We start from the raw sequence: 14,762 nt of genomic DNA, 5'->3' as shown, positions 1-14,762 counted from the left end.
GTCTAGAGACAAATGTAAGGAAAACAGATTGGAGCGAGTTAAAAAGTTCTTCAATATCTCACAGGCAGGCAGCTGCATGCTCTAGGAGAAAGCCAAAGGAGAAAATTCGACCACCATGGTAGTCTACGGAGTACCGTAATATGAGAAAATCCTGCAGGAAGCTCTTTAAAAGGGCAAATTCAACCAGAGCTTCGGGGGATTGGGACGCTTACAAGATGATTTTGAGAGGATATAAGCAAGAACGGAGAAGGGCTTAGCACAACACTTGGAATAATTACTGCAGCAGTATTGAAATACATCCGAGCTTCCAGACTACGGAAGGTACTATGTAGCATGAGAAATATGAAAAAAACTGCAGGAAGATCTTTAACAGGGTAAAGTACACCAGAGCTCAGAAGGATTGGGACGTTTACAAGATGAATCTGAGAGGAAATAGGCGAGAACGGAGAAGGGCTCAACACAACTCTGGGGGTGATTACTTCAAAAGTATTGAAAATACATCCCAGCTTCCAGACTACGGAAGGTATTAACATCCACTAACCCCGCTCCGGGTTTCATTAAAACATAGGAGAGCCATTGGACAACGTCCAGTATGGAGACGCTGGAGATACTATTGTATATATATTTACCTAGAAATCAGACGGTTGAACCATGTTCTGGCGGTGGCATAGAGGCTCAGTGGTCATTTCCTATCGAGGGAATTGTACCAGAATCTACAATAAAATGGGCTCTAAATAGTTTTGGGTCTTTCAAATCACCTGGACCTCATGGAATTACTTCGGGGGAGTTAGAAACAGTGACAGAATTATCCCGTAGTTGTCGGCGATATGCAAAGACTGTATCACCTTAGCATATATTCCAGGAAAGTGGAGGGAAACAAAAATTGTTTTCACACATAAAGCGGGAAAAGCCTCTCACTCAAGTGTGAAGGATTTCAAACCAATCAGCTTATCGTCATTCCTTCTTAAGACTCTGAAGAGACTGACAGATATTTATTTTAGAACTAACATCTATTCAAGATTTCTCTTGAAATGACAACATGCTTACTCAAAGATTGAATATCCGATGGGAGAATTGGAAGGGTTGCAACGACACCAAGCAAATATGACCCCATTTAAACTTAAGCCGCACAGTAGATATGCTACAGTTCTCAAGACGTCACATATCACTCTTGATAACTGCTATAACGGGACGCTGCCGGATAGACGAGTTTGCAAAAATTATTGACGTGAAATATAATGACTACAGCATGAACTGTCATGACGCGGAGGAACCTCTTGTTCTGTATTTTGTGTAAGGAGTAAGATAATTTTAGGAGCATATAGCTTTAGATTACTGGCGGACGTGGAAATGTTAACTTAAGCAGTCTGCTAATGTTTTCGCAATAATCAGGTTGGTTCAACAAAAAGAAATAATTGGGTGGTTTAAACAGTAAAAACTAGGGAGCCTAACCTAACCTATATGTAATAGGTACTTTTAGTAAATGGAAGCCTGAAATAAATCGTGCTGCCACTTTAACCTAACCTACTCTTGGAATGATTACTGCAGCAGTATTGAGAATACGTCCGAGGCTTCCACTAACTCCGCTCCAGGTTTCATTAAAACATCGGAGGGCAATTGGACAACGTTCAGTGAGGAGACGCTGGAGGTACTATTGGACACACATTTTCCTGGAAATCAGAGGTCAGTAGCCACAGTAGCTCAGCGGTCGTTTCCTATCGAGGAAATTGTATCGGAATCTAGAATAAAATAGGCGTTAAATAGCTTTGGATCATTCAAATCCCCGGACCTGATGGAATTACTCCGGCGCAGTTACAAGCAGTGACTGACAGAATCATCCCCTGGTTGTCGGCGATATATATAAGATGTATCAACTTAGCATATATCCCAGGAAAGTGGAGGGAAACAAAAGTCGTGTTCATACCTAAAGGTAGGTACTATGTTCTGTTTTCGCGTTGAAATTGTCGCGGTTACTTTATTAAAACATTTCAATATGAAGCAGAAAAATTAACTTACTTGACGCGCAGTTTCTTTTTCCTAAAGATTTCGGCGAGACTTTACAGGAATATGTTTATTTTCATTTATAATTTTGATTATATAAGGAAAAGTAATCGCGAAAATAAAGTGGTTTTCAACTCGAAAACCAAACATAGTACCCACCTTAAAGTGGGAAAAGGCTCTCACTCGAGTGCGAAGGATTTCCGACCAATCAGCTTGTCCTTATTCCTACTTAAGACTCTGGAGAGGAAGATAGATATCTATCATAGAACTAGCGTCAATTCAAGTTTGCTCTCGAAACGACAGCATGCATACTCGAAGGGCAGGTCTACTGAGACCGCATTATATGAACTAGTCAGCTTTATTGAAAGCTCACTAACTTTCAAAGAATACACAATCGTGGCGTTTCTAGACATCGAAGAGGCGTTCAATAACATCCATCTGAGCTCCATATTAAATGGACTGACAACTCTGAATGTTGATCCAGGTATACTTAGGCTGTTAGACGAACTTCTAACGAAGCGACGTATTTCAGCCACACTAGGACAAGCAAACATACAAATGTATGTGAACACAGGCACTCCCCAAGGAGGAGTTCTATTACCTCTTCTTTGGAATGTTGCTATAAACAACCTTCTGGTTTCCTTAAAAAAGAAAGGATAAAAGTGGTGAAAATTCCCATCCACAATCAGATATTATACAGAGAGCCCTCCGTATGACTGAGAAATGGGCAAAAGATAATGATCTGGGGGTAAATCCTGCAAAGACAGAACTAGTCATGTACTGCAAAGATCGCAAAACGGTTAGGCTCATTTCCTTAGGGGGTATTGCAATTCCCTTTGCTGAGTGTGCAAAATACCTTGGCGTTATTTTGGACAGGAAGCTGAACTTTAAACTTAATATTGAAGAAAGGGCGATGAAAACAACGGTACCTTTGTACTCGTGCAAAAAGGCAATAGCAAAAACGTGGGGACTAAAACCAAAAATTGTGCATTGGCTATACACGGCAGTGGTTACACATATAATGCTATATGGTGTGGTGGTCTGGTGCCCGGCCGACAAGTTTATACAAAGTTCAGCGTATGGCGTGCTTGTGTATCTCAGGCGCATTCAGCAAGACAGGAACAAATTCCCTTAATATCATGCTGCATCTATTGCCTTTAGACATTTTGGCCAAACAGCAACAAAGGCTGCAACAAGGGCTGTGCGGCTGCGCGAGCTATCGCTGTGGTCGGAAAAAAGTTACGGTCACAGTTCGGTCCTCAAAATAGTGCCAGATGTGCCTAACGTAGTGGATTACACTTTGGCTAGTCCACTTTTCGACAAAAAAGTTTGAGACTCTAATCTCCAACAGTGAGACGTGGTGCACACAGACCCCGGGGAATAAAGAATATATAGATTTCTACACTGATGGCTCCAAATTGGATGGACAAGTGGGTTTCGGAGTATATTCTAAAGATCTGGAACTTCGAATAGCGAAAAGATTACCTAATCACTGTAATGTTTTTCAGGCTGAAATATTAGCAATAAGAGAGGTGGTGAATTAGCTGAGAAGTAATATTCCACACAAATGTTGGCATTAATATATACTCAGACAGTCAACCTTGCAAGGGTTGTAACGACACCAAGCAAATATGGCCCCATTTAAACTTAAACCGCACACTAGATATGCTAGTGTTCTTGAGACGTCAGATATCACTCCTGATATCTGCTTAACGGGCCGCTGCCTGATAGGCGATTTTGCAAAAACTATTGGCGCGAAGTATAATGACCCAGCAAAAAAAGCGTCGCCAAAAAAGTAATGAAAATGTTCTTTTTGGATCCGGAAGTGGTGCAAACTTGACGCAGAAGCGATGAATTTAACATGGGCTTTTCATAGGACGGAAGTCCTCCATTTCAACAGCCGTTGCACTGAATTTGCATCACTTCTTTAGGTGTGATCCGAATTCAATGTTATGGATGTAAATTAAAAAATTCTGTGATATTTTGTCAAATAACTAATTTTTTATATTTTTTAATGGATTCTAACGCTTCTCGGAAACGTTTAACCTCAAATATTTTAAAAAATTCACAATTTTTCAGATTGGATTTAGCATTTTTTTTCGACAAAATTTAAATAATTTGTACCATTTTATCAATTCTTACTCTGTTTTTAACCTATTTGAAACAAAAAAAGTTGAAATTACCCATTAAAAATATAAAAAAGGTATGTTATAAAAAATTGAATTAAAAGAAATTCCTGGGTAGTTAAAATAAAGAACATCATTCATCTTCTGGAAGTGCTTTTAAAGTTGTGCCTTTGGAAGAACTTCCAAATTTTTTTGCTGGGGACTATTGTATGAGCTATCGCGATGCGGAGGAAAATGAATCAATTAAACACCTCTTGTGTTAGTGTCCTGCATTTTGTGTAAGGCGTAAGTAAATTTTAGGGGCATATAGCTTTAGATTACTGGCGGACCTGAAAAACGTTAACTTAAGCAGTCTGATAATGTTTTTGGAACAATCTGGTTGGTTCAACAGAAGAAAATAATCGAGAAGGTTCAGCGGTTAAAACTAGAAGTGCCCACATGTAATAGGTACTTTTAGTTAATGTGGTATCACAATGGACTGAATAGTCTAAATGAGCCTGAATCTTAATCGTGCTGTCACTTTAGCCTAACCTAACCTATTATCAGTTCGCGGTTAGTGTCCAACACTATTCAAGGGTGTATTCCCTGCCAACATTTCAAAATCTTTATCTCTCTTTAGTGACACTATAACAATCGCCAACTGTGATGCGAAATATACCCAAATTAATGTCCATGGCGATACCCAAATTCCTAGTATCGAAAGGCACTAGGAAAGTGATTGCCAACTCAGATCTAAATTTTGTTTGTCATAACCGAAGTAATTGCCAGTAAATATGAGTTTAGGTTTCCGACTTTCGAAGGACTACTTGATATAAAATCATCGCAGCCATCTTGGGAGAAAGTTTCAGGGGCTCTAACATATTTACTGCCTGTTCATGAAACACAAAATCGACTCGACACGAATCGTTCGTCTAGATTGAAACTAAAATTACCTTTGATATATTTGCCAGCAAATCCTGAAATATGTCATGAACGCATCCCAATAAACACAGGATGAGCGTTTTTCAAATGCAATAATTCCTCAGTTTGAGGGTAAATGTAATTTTCAACATAAATTCAACTTGATTTGAAACAGCTCATCTTCAACATATCTTCACATTGTTTGCGAGTTACTTCCAATTTGCCAAAATATTGACGCAATCTTTAAAACGGTGTTGAAGATAATATGAGAAAACTTTGACAAATTCAACTTGATTTGAAACAGCTCATCTTCAACATATCTTCACATTGTTTGCGAGTTACTTCCAATTTGCCAAAATATTGACGCAATCTTTAAAACGGTGTTGAAGATAATATGAGAAAACTTTGAAAACCCTAAAATGCAACGAAAACCCCGTGTGGTTTTTAATACTTCTTTGGGCAACGAAGTTCGTGGTCAATTGGAAGAAATAAAAAAATTGGAAAATTTTAGACAAATAACTGAATTTACTCTAAAATAGTTCATAATAATAGGTAAGTGAAAATAAAAAATGAAATAAAATTTTAAGGAAATCACAATGTATATATATTTGCCAACTAAAATTATGGATTCTACGTTCTTGAAAACATTAAACAGCTGACCGATGAAAAAATGTTGGAAAACTGGAACTACTTCAAATAGTTTATAATAATTGGTAAGTAAATATGAAAAATTAAATCAACATTTTAGAGAAATCACTAAATTAAAATCTTTTGCAGAAAACTAAAATCTTTGGATGTACATTCTTGCAAACATTAAGAAGCTGACCGATGAAAATTGAGTGACTTATCGACAAGAAAAAGTTTTGAGAAACATTTCAAAGTGCAACCAATTAAAGTTGTTAAAAACTTGATATTATTCCATATCATTAACTTCTGGATAAATATGTGCATCACATCGTCAATTTAATTTGCATCCTATTATCAGTTTAAAATGGATATTATGTGAATTCCTTCTGCTTCAAATCTATTCTAACACGCGGTCCAGTACGTTCCTAATTTCAAATTGCACGCATATTAATTAATTTTAATGTAGTTTTATGACACCAACAGGAAGGAAATCGAATTATCTATGCTATGTTTTGTTCTTATTTGTTGATATGTTTAATAAGATATTTATTTTTGTTTCAATTAGTATTGTAGTGTATTATGTAGTGTAGTGTATTATTATATATTTTATTTTGATGAAAATGAATAAATTATACAAAATTCATAGAATTTTGGCTTTGACTTTCAGTTAGAAGTGGGGATATCATTAATAAAAATTTTGGTTGAAAAGTATTTGCAACAATGCTCATTTTTAATTGGCTCGCATCGAAAATGGCTAATGTGTTGAATTTTACTGTTAAGGGTAATGTCTGTTTTTTTTTTGTGAGAACCCGATTTTCTCAACAATTTCTCAACGTGAGTACTATGTTCGTATTTTTCACCAAAACACTAAATTAAAAGTACAAAAATATATATGAAGAAGATTTTATATTTATGAAGTCTTGTGAAATAATGAATGGAAGAGATCTAAGGAATTGATTGTGAACCATTTTATATTTATAGTCTAAGTAATTTAAAAAAGTAACCGTGAAAACAAGCTGTTTTTTCAGCTTGAAAACTGAACATAGTACTCAGCTTAAAGGTGAGTACTATGTTCGGTTTTTCCACCAAAACACTAAATTAAAAGTACAAAAATATATATGAAGACTATATATTTTTATCAAGTCTTATCAAATAATGGATGGAAAAGATCCAATGAATTGATTGATAATCATTTTATATTTCTAAATTAATTAATTAAGAAAAGTAACCGTGAAAAAACTGGTTTTCGGCTTGAAAACTGAACATAGTACTCAGCTAAACACTGAAACAATTGGAATTCCACAGAAATTTCAAAGTGTGCGACTATGACATGGCGTTTATACAAATTTACCAAAAGAAATCCTTGCCAACATTTTTTGAATTTGGGAGCGCTTCTGAGAATCCCCACTACGTCGAAAGCAGTCGTACACGATATCCAAAACTCCTCAGAAAAGCGCCGTCACTATTGAGAAGTTGTACCACACCAAGTTACTACAAAAAAGTATCGCATGAGTGCAATTATTAGGTGCCCTTCTGCATACGTTTAGAAAGACGCCAATAAGAGCCCCTTCAAGCAATCAGACAAAGTGCATTTTAACATAGTTGTAAAAGAATCATTGTGGTCAAGGAAAACACGATTGTTTAGATGTTTATTAATTTTATTAAACATTTATAAATTCTCATAAATATAACATTTATACGACTATCACATTTAACATATTTTTATGCATTAATAAAAGATTGATGTTGAGTTGCAAGTTACATGTTGTAGCGTCTATCAGCCAGTGCTTTTATTCCAAATGGAGACAGCGTGTCTGGAAAAATATTTGAAAAACTATCCCTTTATTCCATTTGGAAAGTAAAAAATTGTTCACCAATATACCTTTCACAATTTTAAGCGAAATAACATTGTTTTTGTTTTTATTTAAATAAATTGTAAGAAGCTAGTTGTGCTTGGTGTTTCACAAAATATAAAATGGCTCTTGTAACAATAGTGATGGCAAAATACTATCACAGTTGGCGATTGTTGCAGTGTCACTTACGAGTCTGTGGCAGCGATGAGAATGAAATGGAACTTTGAAATGCTGGCAGGGTTAATCCATGTTTCAATAGAAACATGTCGAAAATAAAAAAGCCAAAAATAGCTAAAACGGTAATGAAAAAAAGCCAGAAAAAAAACTAAAAGTTAAATTCATTTTTCCCCGCTAAACGACTTTAAAAAAAGCCAAATCCAGCGAGAAAATGCTAAATTGGCAACGCTGCTTACGAGTCTGTGGTAGCGATGAAAATGAAATGGAACTTTGAAATGCTGGCAGGGTAGTTGCGCTTGGTGTTTCACAAAATATAAAATGGCTCTTGTAACAATAGTGATTGCAAAATACTATCATGTACATTTCATACTGTTTCATACGCTTCCCCCATCACAGTTGGCGATTGTTTCAGTGTCACTTACGGGTCTGTGGTAGCGATGAGGATGAAATGGAACTTTGAAATGCTGGCAGGGTAGTTGCGCTTGGTGTTTCACAAAATATAAAATGGCTCTTGTAACAATAGTGATTGCAAAATACTTTCATGTACATTTCATACTGTTTCATACGCTTCCCCCATCACAGTTGGCGATTGTTTCAGTGTCACTTACGGGTCTGTGGCAGCGATGAGGATGAAATGGAATTTTGAAATGCTGACAGGGTATATACAAAGATAAATGAAGATATTCGTTTTCGCAGAAACGAACTTAGTATTAAGCATATCTCCGTAAATAGGGTCTCAAACGCACGGATGTTAACTTATTTATGTGAAATAATATGCCTGCTTATTTTTTCGTGTGAGAAAACCAGGGTTGTACAAATGTGTGTTTAAAAATGCTCAAAACAAAGATTCCGCATTTATTCCGCGCTAACTTTTTTTATATGCAGTATGACAGTTTTTCGTGCGAAAACGTTATCTTAGTACTAGGCTTAAAATGTTGCATCCTGTGTTTATTGGGATAATTTGAGCGTGTATTACAAGAAAGTGCGTCTTTATTTAGGTTACATTTGATCAGCTGTTTTCAGACAATGGAGCCGAGTCAAATTGTGATCTGTGTACAAAATATTTTAAAAATAACAGTATGTTTTCCATAGATATTTAGGTAGATTATGTATTTTTAGGATACATATTATGGATATTTGGGTAGATTATGTATTTTTACATATGTAAAACTATGATTGAAAAAAAAAATCAATTTACTTGTCAATTAAAAGTCGTTCCATCATCACCAATTCAAGTATACGTCTTACCAACGCATTTTAAACGGCGTCAATTTTTACGATGCCGGTCCCGATATATGTCCTGACAGCATATGATCGTCTAAGGGTATGATTATTTACTTCTTCTTCTTCAATTTGGTGGAATCGTTGGAAAGACGTAATCATATCCATCATCAAGCTAGCAGCAGCAACCACAATGTACAGTGTAATAGATTTTAATAATACATAAATAATTAAAGTTATTGAGAATTGAAGATTTCATAACAGTAACCTTTATCGTGTTTTGACATATAGAAATAGTGAATTTTCGATTGTGCCGGTATATAGTTTGGCTGTTGTGGTTTGTCGTCTAGATTGCGAAATTCAGCCAAAGTTGTATTATGTGATACAGCTATGTGGAAAACGTTAAGAAATATTAATAAAATAAATGGCATTGTTGGCAGAAACAATTATATGCAACTACCACCTACTTCTACCAAACATTGTTTCTCTACAGTGTTAACTGGCAAAAGGGTGAGTTCAGTGGAAGAGTTAGAAAGAGTTTTCTAATTTGATATTATTCTTATAGCTCAAGCAATTCAAAGATGAGTATAAAGCGGTAGTGGATCTAATATCCAGGTCGTCGGGACTGTCTCCGCATGATGTGCGAAGGTTTCATATTAGTTTATGTTCCAACTCCCCAAAACCGGGCAGTAGTGATAAAAGCGATGGTAAATCATCTGATCCCACCGGAAAAAACACTGGGAGTAGTGGTAGTGGCCAGAATGGCAATAAAAATGATAATGATGACAAAATCAAGTCAGTTCTGACTAAAACAATAATGTGGATGTTCACCATTTATATGTTTGTAGCATTTATATCGCTAATATTGTCACCACGAAGTGATCGCCCCGAGGTAGTTCAATTATTTGAAAATGTTTCTGTGTGTTAATTACTTTTATAAAAAACAGGCATCCACCCGCTATGTTTCCTGGAATGAATTTGTACATCACATGTTAGCTGCGGGAGAAGTTAAAGAGTTAATAATCCGCCCAGACATGGAAATGGTAACCATAATATTACACGACGGCGCCATAGTAAAGGGGAGGAAAGTTTCTTCCACCATTTTTCATATGTCAGTGGCTGATGTTTCGAAATTCGAAGAAAAGTTGCGTGATGTTGAAAAGCGACTGGGAATTTCTGATGGTAAGAAAGTTAAAGGGAAAAAGTCGCAAGTCAAACTTTAAGCATTTGAATCATATTTACCTCATTATTTATATTTATAGGCGTTCCCGTTACATATGATCGCCAAAGTGATGTCACTGGCCGAATTCTCCTCCTACTTCTAGTTGTTGGTTTACTTATGGCACTTTCATCAAGAATGAAAGGCATGAAGAGTCCCCTAAGTATGGATTCGTTTGTAAGTAGATATTGTGAAAAGTTGTAGCTTTCAAATTTTTAATCTCTTGCACACTTTCAGACTCAAATGGGTAGAGCTAAATTCACCTTAGTGGATCCCTTCGAAGGAGGACGGGGAGTCCTGTTCAAAGATGTGGCCGGTTTGCAGGAGGCAAAGCAAGAAGTTAAAGAGTTTGTAGATTATCTGAAAGATCCCGAAAAATACCAAAGATTGGGTGCCAAAGTACCTAAAGGTGCTTTACTATTGGGACCTCCCGGCTGCGGTAAGACTTTGTTAGCAAAAGCTGTTGCTACAGAAGCCCAAGTTCCATTCCTAAGTATGAATGGATCAGAGTTTATTGAAATGATTGGTGGTTTGGGTGCTGCCCGTGTTCGTGATCTTTTCAAAGAGGGTAAAAAGAGATCCCCATGTATTATTTACATTGATGAAATTGATGCCATTGGTAGACAGCGTTCTGGTACTGAAGGCTTTAGTCAAGGAAGTTCGGGTGAGTCGGAGCAAACATTGAATCAACTTTTGGTCGAAATGGATGGTATGGCATCTAAGGAAGGAGTTCTTATGTTAGCCAGTACAAATAGGGCTGACGTTTTAGACAAAGTTAGTGAGCCATCTTAATATTCTATCAAAACCTAAACTTTCTGTTGATTTTAGGCTTTATTGCGTCCCGGTCGTTTCGATCGCCACATCCTGATAGATTTGCCCACTCTCGAGGAAAGGAAACAGATTTTTGAAAAACATCTATCCTCAGTGCAGCTGGAAGAGGAACCCTCAAAATATTCACATCGATTAGCACGTTTGACACCCGGTTTCTCGGGAGCCGATATAGCAAACGTTTGCAACGAGGCGGCTCTTCATGCAGCACGAAATAGTCAAGATAAAGTGACCACACAAAATCTGGAATATGCCGTGGAACGTTTAGTAGGTGGAACAGAGAAACGTTCGCATGCGCTTTCCCCCGTGGAACGTAAAGTGATTGCCTATCATGAATCTGGTCATGCCTTAGTTGGTTGGTTATTACCAAAGAGTGATGTTCTCTTGAAAGTAACCATAGTACCTCGAACCAGTTTGGCATTAGGATTTGCACAATATACTCCCACCGAACAACAATTGTATTCAAAAGAAGAATTATTAGACAAAATGTGCATGGCATTGGGTGGTCGTGCAGCCGAAGATTTGACATTTGGTCGTATAACAACAGGTGCCCAAAACGATTTGGAGAAAGTAACAAAAATGGCATATGCGCAGGTAAATTATCATTGTCATACGAATGCCTTTTAAATACAAACATTTTCCGATAAAGAGTGGACCAGACGAAGTGGATATAGATCCACATATAAAGAATTTGTGTTGTAGTATGTTGCATGATAGTTGCCCAAAAATAATTTACAAAAATTTGAACAAAACTATTAAAACAACTGTCAAATCAAAAAATTCTTATTTTGCAGTTTTTGATCAATTGTTTGTTGTTTATTTATTATTTTATAATCACTTCCAAAGCAGCAATTTATTTAGGTGTATAAATAACCCTTGAATTATAAATGTGTCGAAGTTTTAAATATTTTTAGCTAGCACTAACAAGGAAAAATTTCTACTTCTAAAAAGGGAGAATTTACCCACAATCGACTTTGACAGTATGACCCAAGGCATATTTAGTAAGGTAGTTTTAGTATAAAAAAATGTCAGTCGCCATATTGAAACTTTGATTGTCAGTCAAATTAAATTAAATTACCCTTTGTTGAACAATATGTTCAACAATTGGGAAATTTAAAATAGTTATGGTTCGCAAGTTATGTGTTATGGTTCGCAAGAATAAGTGAAGTAATTCTTACCATCAATTATGAGGACAATTTATTTCGATACTTTTCTGCCATAAATTTAAAGCAAATTGAAAATTTCAAAATTGTTGGTATAAAATAATTTTATTTTTATTTGTCACAATTGTCAATTAAACATTGGCGTAGCTAGCAACATTTTCGTAAGGGGTAAAACCTACAATGTATGCTCATTGTGAAGATACCTCAAAAAGAGAAAAAATAAATTCTTGTAGATGGGAAGAAACCAGAATATTTAATTCAATGACATAACAGGTTGGCTGATAAGTCCCCGGTCTAACAAAGAAAAACACATTTTTTTGTCAAAATACGTTTTTATTATTCAACATAGTTCCCTTCAAGAGCGATACAACGATTATAACGACCTTCCAATTTTTTGATACCATTTTGGTAGTACTCCTTCGGTTTTGCCTCAAAAAAGGGCTCAGTTTCGGCGATCACCTCTTCATTGCAGCCAAATTTTTTCCCTGCGAGCATCCTTTTGAGGTCTGAGAACAAGAAAAAGTCCCTGGGGGCAGATCTGGAGAATACGGTGGGTGGGGAAGCAATTCGAAGCCCAATTCATGAATTTTTGCCATCGTTCTCAATGACTTGTGGCACGGTGCGTTGTCTTGGTAGAACAACACTTTTTTCTTCTTCATATGGGGCCGTTTTGCCGCGATTTCGACCTTCAAACGCTCCAATAACGCCATATAATACTCACTGTTGATGGTTTTTCCCTTCTCAAGATAATCGATAAAAATTATTCCATGCGCACCCCAAAAAACAGAGGCCTTTACTTTGACAGCGGACTTTTGAGTCCTTCCACGCTTCGGAGACGGTTCACCGGTCGCTGTCCACTCAGCCGACTGTCGATTGGACTCAGGAGTGTAGTGATGGAGCCATGTTTCATCCATTGTCACATATCGACGGAAAAACTCGGGTGTATTACGAGTTAACAGCTGCAAACACCACTCAGAATCATCAACACGTTGTTGTTTTTGGTCAAATGTGAGCTCGCGCGGCACCCATTTTGCACAGAGCTTCCGCATATCCAAATATTGATGAATGATATGACCAACACGTTCCTTTGATATCTTTAAGACCTCTGCTATCTCGATCAACTTCATTTTACGGTCATTCAAAATCATTTTGTGGATTTTTTTTGATGTTTTCGTCGGTAACCACCTATTTCGGGCGTCCACTGCGTTCACCGTCCTCCGTGCTCATTTCACCACGCTTGAATTTTGCATACCAATCAATTATTGTTGATTTCCCTGGGGCAGAGTCCGGAAACTCATTATCAAGCCAAGTTTTTGCTTCCACCGATTTTTTTCCTTCAGAAAACAGTATTATATCAAAACACGAAATTCTTTTTTTCCATTTTTTTTCACAATAACAAAAGTTGCTTCACAAAAGACGCTCTATCTCACAAACTAATTAACTTACAGACTTGACACGAATCATTTGAAGGTTGGTATTATATAAAAATAATATGCATTTAATACTAGCGACGCCATCTATGTGTCAGACCGGGGATTTATCAGCCAACCTGTTATAATCATAGTTTAAAGAACTACTGCACGGTATTTGGTAGGGGGAGATGACAAACCCATAAAACCCCTTTAGCTACGCCTATGCCATTAAGCAAATACCGACAAAGTTCTGCTCAAATGAAAAAATTGTAATCACCTGATAGCTTGAAAATACCTTCCTAAATATATCTTGGTATGACCTAAAACGAGAAAATGTTGACTTATTGACTTTATAGAAATTAAAATTTCATTTCTAAAGAAAAATTTGTAAAAATTTTATTTCTATAGAAAATTTTGTCAAAATTGTATTTCTATAGAAAATTTTGTCAAAATTGTATTTCTATAGAAAATTTTGTCAAAATTTTATTTCTATAGAAAATTTTGTCAAAATTTTATTTCTATACAAAATTTTGTCAGGGATATTGCTTGACTTTCTCCTCTTCCATGGATATGATGTGAAGATAAAATTATAAACTTTCAATCTTGTTGTAGTTATGAATTTTGGGCAATCTGATACAAAACTCATTTTTACCACGTGCAGTTACAATTACATATCGGGTTAATAAAATAACACATAACTATTTATTTTGTATGCAATATTATTTTGTTCCTTGTTTGTTTTGTCAATCATGTAGTATATAATAAAATTATTTTAAGGTGAAAAAATTTGGAATGAATGATAAAGTAGGACCAATGTACATCCAAGACCCTGAAGAATCTGGAACATATTACAAACCCTACTCTAAGGCTCTCGAAAATGTAGTTGATATGGAAGCGAGAACAATTATTTCCAGTGCATACGAGAAGACACGAAAGATTTTAGAGGATAACAGCGATAAATTGAAAACGGTAATTATGAATAACCCGCGTTCTAATAAATATCTTCTAATTGTTTTTGTATTCTTTAGCTGGCTGAAGCATTACTGGAGAAAGAAACGTTAAACTATGAAGAAGTAGTTAATCTGATTGGTCCACCCGCATATGATGCTTCAAAACGTACTGTAGAACCAGTTGAGTTCGAACAAACTTTGAAGAACTTAAGTGAAGATACGAAATAGTTGTATTTGTTATTGTTGTTTTATTTTATATAATAAAGTATTGAATACAAAACAAAG

The 14,762-nt window shown here is 36.1% G+C and overlaps 1 protein-coding gene across 4 annotated transcripts; it reads left to right on the top strand.

Annotated features, from left to right (window-relative positions):
* Window positions 1–8,950: 8,950 nt before the first annotated feature.
* Window positions 8,951–14,761, top strand: Spg7 (SPG7 matrix AAA peptidase subunit, paraplegin). 4 transcript variants are annotated; one of them, XM_075298990.1, is made up of 9 exons: window positions 8,951–9,100; window positions 9,197–9,415; window positions 9,471–9,800; window positions 9,853–10,087; window positions 10,168–10,301; window positions 10,362–10,898; window positions 10,953–11,546; window positions 14,305–14,496; window positions 14,556–14,761. In XM_075298990.1, the coding sequence occupies exons 2-9, from the start codon at window positions 9,296–9,298 to the stop codon at window positions 14,703–14,705; spliced, it is 2,292 nt and encodes a 763-aa protein (XP_075155105.1). In that variant the 5' UTR covers window positions 8,951–9,100; window positions 9,197–9,295; the 3' UTR covers window positions 14,706–14,761. The 4 variants fall into 4 exon arrangements, with proteins under 4 accessions (XP_075155105.1, XP_075155106.1, XP_075155104.1 ...); XM_075298991.1 differs by having other exon boundaries at window positions 8,986–9,107; XM_075298989.1 differs by having other exon boundaries at window positions 9,022–9,415.
* The last annotated feature ends 1 nt before the right edge of the window (window position 14,762 follows it).

This window comes from Haematobia irritans, chromosome 3 (assembly GCF_050003625.1).
Source record: "Haematobia irritans isolate KBUSLIRL chromosome 3, ASM5000362v1, whole genome shotgun sequence".
In the NCBI taxonomy this organism is placed as follows: Eukaryota; Metazoa; Arthropoda; class Insecta; order Diptera; family Muscidae; genus Haematobia; species Haematobia irritans.
The sequence above is the reverse complement of the archived record's forward strand: the minus strand, read 5'-3'. Positions and strand labels throughout refer to the sequence as shown.

Coding starts and splice junctions, on each gene's coding strand:
- Spg7 (XM_075298990.1), top strand. CDS start 9,296: ATGTGGAAAACGTTAAGAAATATTAATAAAATAAATGGCATTGTTGGC. Junction 9,801..9,852: donor GAAGTGATCGCCCCGAGGTA/GTTCAATTATTT, acceptor TATAAAAAACAG/GCATCCACCCGCTATGTTTC. Junction 10,088..10,167: donor GCGACTGGGAATTTCTGATG/GTAAGAAAGTTA, acceptor TTATATTTATAG/GCGTTCCCGTTACATATGAT.